The sequence below is a fragment of the Cricetulus griseus genome, chromosome 4, assembly GCF_003668045.3.
Source record: "Cricetulus griseus strain 17A/GY chromosome 4, alternate assembly CriGri-PICRH-1.0, whole genome shotgun sequence".
Classification (NCBI taxonomy): Eukaryota; Metazoa; Chordata; class Mammalia; order Rodentia; family Cricetidae; genus Cricetulus; species Cricetulus griseus.
The window spans coordinates 122406191-122413441 of record NC_048597.1 but is presented as its reverse complement, the minus strand read 5'-3'; the positions used below and the strand labels follow the sequence as shown (position 1 = coordinate 122413441).

Below are 7251 nucleotides of genomic sequence, written 5' to 3'. Positions count from 1 at the left end.
CGAGTCTCATCCTATAGCCCATACTGGCTTAGAACCTACTATGCAGCCCAGCCCATTCTCAAACTTGTGGATCCTCCTGCCCTGCTCTCCTGGATGCTGACATTATAGCTACTGGCCAACCTGGCTCTAAACTTTTTATAAGATTTATTTTATTAAGACCAAAAACCTAAATAAATAAAAATTATTTTTATTTTATGTCTGTGTATTGGGGTGGGGCACCTACTGAGTCTCCTTGGAGCTAGAGTTACAGGTAGTTGTAAGCCACTTGAGCAAGGTGCTGGGATCCAAACTCTGGTATTCTAGAAGAGCAGCAAGCACTCTTAACCACTGACTCACCTCTCCAGCCCCTAACCTTTATTTCAGTTTAATGTGTTAGTAGTGTGTCTGTGTCAGGGGTGGGGGAGAGGGGGATGCACCACAAAAGCTACTTTGGGGGTGGATTTTGTTTTTTCATGGTAGTTCGGGGACCTAACTCATGACTCTGTGTAGCACTTTTATCCATTAAGACATATGTCGTGTTTAGTTACTTCTTAGAATTCATGCATAATGGTTGATTTTAGAAATAACTAAAAATCATGTCTGGAGCCAGGTGTGGTGGCACACAACATTTATCCCAGCATTTGAGGAAAGGCAACTGTCTTTGGGTTTGAAGCCAGCCCAATCTACACAGTAAGTTCCAGGGCATCCAGAACTATATATCAAGACCTTGACTCAAAAAATAAAAACAGAGGAGTGGAATTTGAATCCATGTCCCAGGGAGTCTGATGCTGCCTTCTGGCTTCTGTGGGTACCCACACACATGTGGCAGACACTACATACACATAAATAAAAATGAAAATGTATCCTTTTTCAAAAGTTTAGAAATAACTAAAATCGTTAAATTTCACTTTGCATCGTTATTCTTTACAAAATATTTTTTTTAGGAACTGAAGTGAAAAAAATTGAAGCTGTAAATGTTCCATGCACACAACTTTCCATGTCATTTTTCCAACGGTTATACGATGAAAATATTGTACGAGAAAGTGGACACATTGTCAAGTGCTTCGATTCTTTCTGTGATCCGTTTCTCATTTCAGATGAACTAAGAAAAGTAAGTACAGCATCTTATGATTTCACAGTGAAGGTTTATTGAAGGAAATGAAAAATGCCAAAAACTTAAGTAAGCCTGGTTAAAACTTAAGTTACCTCTAGCCAGTCGACATGACCAGTGTGGAGGACTTACTATGGGCTTGTGTGTGCCAGTCAGACACTGATGGCAGGACACTGAAGACTGGGCTGGCACTACACAGTCACAGCACAGCAACTTGCAACAGTTCCCTGGCCCGGTGTGTCAACCATTCACAGGTAGAGAAGCTCTGGCCTATTTAATGACTAGCTACTGTCTTCAGTAGAAGTCTTTATATCAAATTAATATTAAGAATATACACAGGAAGCTGGTAATAGTGGCCCCTGCCTGTAATCCTAGCGCTGAGGAGGTAGAGGCAGGGGATCAGGGATTCAAGGCCAGCCTGGCTTAAGTAATTACAGGCTATCCTATCTCAAAAGCAAAACCAACAAAACTAAACTAAAAATGGGGCTTGGGGCATAGTGCAGTTGACAGAGTGCTTAATCTGACAGAGTACACAAAGCCTTGTGGTGATCCTCAGCACATCACAAATATGGCATGGTGGCACATGCCTATTAACCTAGCTCTTGGGAGGTAGAAACAGGAGGATCAGGGATTGAAGGTCATCCTCATCTATGTAGTTCAAGGTCAACTTGGGATACATGAGACCCTGCCCAAGAATTTTTAAAAAAAGATATTAGTAATTTGTTTTTTAAAAGAGTATATTTTATGTGTATGTTTGTTTTATCTGTATCCATGTGTATATGTGCCACACATATACCTAGTGCTCATGAAGGCCAGACAAGGTCTGAATCCCCTGATATTGGAGTTACAGATGGTTTTGAACCACCACGTGGGTGGTAGAAACTGAGCCTGGGTCCTTTGTGGGAGATGGGAACTAATCCTCTCTCCAACCCCAATATTGTTTGTTTGTTTGTGTGTTTGTTTGAGACAGCCTCCTGTATCCCAGGCTGACCTTGAACTCGCTGTGTGAATTAGAATGGCCTTGACCTTCGAATCCTCATGTTTCTATCTCCCAATTTGGGGTACAGAGCACACCACTGCACCTGTCGTGACTGGTTCTCAAAACAGCCTAAGATTGGTCAGGGGGTGTAATTTAATGGTGAACATAACTCTGTGTGTGATCCCCAGCACCACAAAAAGCACTAATTTTAAATATACTTTAAAACTTCCAAAAGCTTCAAATCAGCCCTGTATTATACATTCCATTGTCTATCATGATTTTTCTCATCTTAGGTTTTGCTCATGGAAGACTCCGAAAAGTATGAAGTCTTCAGCCCTCAGGAAAGAGAAGAGTTCCTGTTCTGTCTTTTTAAGCATCTCTGCCTTGGAGGGTCCCTTTGTCAGTATGAAGACATGCTGAAGCCATATCTGGAGACAGCAAAGCTGATCTACAAGGATCTGGTGAGGTAATGGTCTCAGTGTGTACATCTCTAGCCAGTAGAGAGAACCCTTTTTTGTTTAACCCTGGTATAATCACAGAGCCACTCATGTTCACATTGGCGACTCCTCAGGCCCTTTTGTAGCCTCCTCTCTTTCTCCAGGCCAGAAGGATTTTGTGACTATGTTTTTATTTTCAATTTTGTTTGTTGTTTGTTCATGGGATAATTTTTTTCTTCCCAGTGCTGGTATTGAACTCAAGTCCTTGATCAATAGGCAAACATTCTAGCATGGAGGCAGCAGCCCGGTCTGTAGGGTTACTATCAGTTTTTGTGTGGTTTGGTGTGTCTTGTCTTGTGAGACAGCCTTATACTGCAAAGCAAGCTGCCTTAGAACTCACTGTGGCCCAGGCAGTCCTGCATCGAAGGACAATGGCCCATTCCAGTTACTGCAGCGCCCAGCTCCCCAGAGTTAGTTCCCAGTCCTTTCATTGTTCTTTCCTCATTCAGATGTGCCCTTCACGCTGTCCTTCACTCTGTCCTTCACTCTGTCCCATCCAGTCCTGTGTTAGCAACTGCCATCTCCATTCCTCTCCCTCCACTCTCCTTCTTTTAAATACCAAAGGAATACAAGAGACCCCAAAGGATGTATGAGTTTGCTCAGGTAATTGTATGGGGGGGGCGTATTTGTGTGTGTGTGTGTGTGTGTGTAAAACCTTTATTCTAAAGAAGTAGAAGAATTTTCATTTAGATGTAATCTTTACCCTTCCAAGTTAATCCCTAAGACATGTCATTAATTTTAAGAATTCTAGGCTCACCCTTTCTCCATCCCTCTAGCCCTCCCTCCTTCCCACCCTCCTTCCTTTCTCTCTCCCTCTCACCCTCCCTCTAATCTGCCCTTCTTCATACCCTTCCTAACTTTTTGAAGCTGGAGAGAGTCCCGGCACTTAAGAGAGCCTCTTGTTCCTTAAGAGAGCCCAGTTCAGTTCCCAGAACCCACATGACTACCACCTGTGACTTCACTTCCAGGGAATCTGATGCCTTTTTCTGGCTTCTATGGGCACTACATACATGTGCTGTACACACATGTGCTGTACATACATGCATACAGGCAAACATTCAGACACATAAAATATAAGTAAAGAAATATTAAAAAAAAACATAATTTCAAGGTTAGGAATTGGGAGCCATGCCTATAATTCCAGCCCTGAGGAGGGAGAAGCATGAGGATCACTGCAGGTTCTAGGCTAGCCTGGTCTACATAATGATTCCAGAACAGCCTAGACTCCATAGTGAGATTATTAAAAAAAAAAAAAAAAAAAAAAAAAAAAAGGGAAGGAAGGAAGGTCATAGAAACATGGAAGTAGCAAAATGACTCAGCAGGTAAAGATTCTTGCTCTACTAGCCCATCACCTGAGCTCAGTTCCTGGAGAAGGAGAGAATAGACTCTACAAAACTGACCACTGATGCTGTGGCAAAGAAAGCAAACAAAAAGAAAACATTTTCAGGAAAAGCATGCATGCCCAGCCAACATCAGACTGCAGTGTGTTCTGTGCATTTGCAGCTCCTGTAAACCCAGGACACTGCACGCCAGCCATGTATGCACATGCTAACACTCTGCCATTCCACAGGAGCTTGTGGAATGTCTCACTGCTGTGTGCAGTGGGAAGGGCTCACTGGGACATTTGAAATAAATAGCTCTAGATCTTAAACACTGTAGATAATCCCACCTCATAGTCGAACCTGAAGCTTCCTCTACATTTACAAAACTTCTATTGGTGTCTATTAACTATACATAATAATGGGTTTCATCATAGTTTAATATAAATGTGTATAGTCTATTTTGATTGTATTCTCCCTGTGGCCCTCTTCTACATTTTCTCTGTGTTAAAATTTTAAAAAGACCTGAAGAGTAACAAGTGTTCATAAAAAGAGGAGCTAACTGATGTCTTATTTTGTTATGATTTATTTGTATGTGGGCACAGGCACAAGTCCAAGGAGGCCAGAAAAGGGTGTTGGATCCCTGCAGCTGGAGTCACAAGGAGGTTACAAGCCACCTAATATGGGTTCTGGGAACCAAACTCAGATCTTCTGCCAAAGCAGCAATAATTCTCTTTTCTAAACTATTATATGGACATTTTGTACTCATGTATGTCTGTATACCACATGTATGTCTGGTGCCCAAGGAGCCAGAAGAGGGTGTCAGATCCCCTGGAACTGGTGGTAAGGATGTTTGTGAGCTGCCATGTGCATCCTGGAAACTAAACCCAGGTCCCCTGCCTGGGCAGTGGGTGGGTGCTCATAACCTCGGAGCCATCTCTCCAGCCTCCAGGTTTGTTATATTTTAAATGTGCCTTTCTTCCCTCATCTTAGTGTTCGGAAACATCCTCGAACCAAGGAAATACAAATCACCTCTTCTGTCTTTAAAGTGAAGGCCTACGTGAGTATTGTGCTTCTTGATGACTCTTTGCCGATACAGTTGCTATACTTGTGGCTTAGGAAGCTAAACACTGGGAGGAAAGATGGTGGTGATGCTAAATATGTTATAAAATTCAAACGTGATAGGTCTAGCCTCACAGGAATCGAGCCGGAATCTGGAGCCAGGAGCAGAAGCACAGACTGTGGAGGAAGGGTCGCTGACTCGTTTGTTCTCAATGTTTCTTCCAAGTCTGCACACAACAGCCCATACTACACTATGAAGGCTAACGGCTTTCCCAGCCCAAACCTCCAAACTCCTTCCACAGTCCTCCCCAAAACAACATGGTCAGGTCTGTCACTGCAGTACCTCACTGTCTGGTACCAAGTTCTACATCCATTTGCTCTCTTTTGTGATGAAACACTGACCTAAAACAGCTTAGGGAAGGAGAGGGTTTATTTGCCTCCCATGACTCAGCCTCAGGTAAGGTGGCGGCTCAAGCAGAGGCCACGGGAGAGCGCTGCTTACCAGCCTGCTCCATGGCGGCTCTCTTGTGCAATCCCGACCACCTGCCCAGTGTTGGCACCGCCCACAGTGGGCTCAGTCCTCCTACATCCATCATTAGTCAAGATGATGCCCCACAGGCCTGTCTGATGGAGGTAATTCCTTAAGAGAGAACCCTCTCCCCAGATATGTCTAGGTTTGGGCCACACTGGCAAAACCAAACAGCACACGTGGCAGACACTTTACTCACCGAGCATCTCACTAGTTCAGGAAGCTCTTCTCTAAAACTGATAGTCAGTAAAGGTACAAACTTGGAGTCCCAGAACCCAGGGGAGGCAGAGGGCTACTGAGCTCTAGTCTAGCCTACTCTACATAGTGAATACCCTATCTCAGTATACACACACACACACACACACACACACACACACACACACACACACACACACACACTTGCACGCACGAAAAAAGCCAACAGGTATAGTGGCTCACACCTGTGATTCCAGCAGCAAAGCAGAGTCACCATGAGTTTGAGGCTAGCCTGGGGTATACAATTAAACAAAGCATAACAAAACAGCAAAAATATCCTGGAAAGAATATGATTGAACTGTACATTCCATAAGGGCAAGACTTAACAGTTGTGGTACATGTGTATAATAGATTTGCACTGTTAATAATACTACTGGCAGTTTATTGCTGATTTATTATCAAAAATTTTACATATGTTTCATGAATTTTGTTTATGGAGACAGATATGTTGCTATGCATCCCAGACTGGCCTCAATTTCAGTCCTTCTGCCTTAGCCACCCAAAGGACTGGAATTAAAGATGTCTGCCACTATACCTGCCTGTGTTTCATGATACTTGGGCAGAAAAATGTGTGATAGTCAAAGACTTGGAAGTGGTTTAACCCTGAATAATCCAGGCTTATCTTTTCAGGACTCTGCTGGTGTGTGCTACCCTTCAGCTAAAGAGCATGAGCAGACATTCTCTTACTTTGTCGTGGATCCCATCAAGCGTCATGTGAATGTCTTATACCACTGCTATGGTGTGGGGGAGATGGCCTAGGCTTATGTAAACCATCGTTAGTGCTGCCCCTTAGGCATGGTATCTCTGTGTCAGTAATAATGGATGAACAGATTTCAAGCAGAAAAAAGCAAACCCTGAAGTGTCTGTCCTACATTTGCCCAGCACACTGATGCAGGAACCCCTGACAGAACTGGACAAAGCAGAGAGGCACAGTGCATGTTTTTTCTGTCAAGATGTAGCCACACTCTCAGTTGCCTGTATTTTAAAATTGTTTGGGAGGCAGAGGCAGGGAGATCTTTGTGAGTTCTAGGCCAGCTTGGTCTACAGAACAAGTTCCAGGACAGCCAGGGCTACACAAAGAAATGCTGTCTTGAAAAGAAAAAGGAAAAAAAAAAGGAAGGTTTATGTCTCTACAGTTGGGAAAAACATGGAATTCTTTTGCTTCATTTTTTCCACTTAAAATCCTCAATTAAAAATAATTGTAAATTCTCATTATATATAACAAATTAAAACTCTTGCTGCCATACAGTTTCTAATTGATACATAGTAGTGATACATATGGTCTGGGGTACATTAGAGATGGTGTTTCTAATTACATGCTAGGCAATTGCTTTAGCCACTGTGATATGTCAGTACAAGGCCTCATGTAGCTTAGTCTGGCCTCAAACATGATATGTAATCAAGAGTGACAGTCAACTCCTGACCCTCCTGCTTCTACATCACAGGTGCTAGGGTGACAGCTATAGGCACTAAGAACTGTCTAGCTCTTAGATTCTTTGTTTTGTTTTTCAATTCAGGGT

The 7251-nt window shown here is 43.0% G+C and overlaps 1 protein-coding gene across 2 annotated transcripts in view; it reads left to right on the top strand.

Moving 5' to 3' along the window:
• The window catches only part of Cfap300 (cilia and flagella associated protein 300), a 20479-nt gene extending 13552 nt beyond the window's left edge, over positions 1 to 6927 (top strand). The window contains exons 4-7 of one of the 2 annotated variants that reach the window (XM_027415162.2): positions 924 to 1090; positions 2363 to 2535; positions 4879 to 4945; positions 6362 to 6927. In XM_027415162.2, coding sequence (XP_027270963.1) covers positions 924 to 1090; positions 2363 to 2535; positions 4879 to 4945; positions 6362 to 6490 — 536 coding nt within the window. In that variant the 3' untranslated portion in view covers positions 6491 to 6927. The remainder of the gene's footprint in view (positions 1 to 923; positions 1091 to 2362; positions 2536 to 4878; positions 4946 to 6361) is intronic. The other variant, XM_027415164.2, reaches the window with a different exon arrangement.
• Positions 6928 to 7251: the final 324 nt, after the last annotated feature.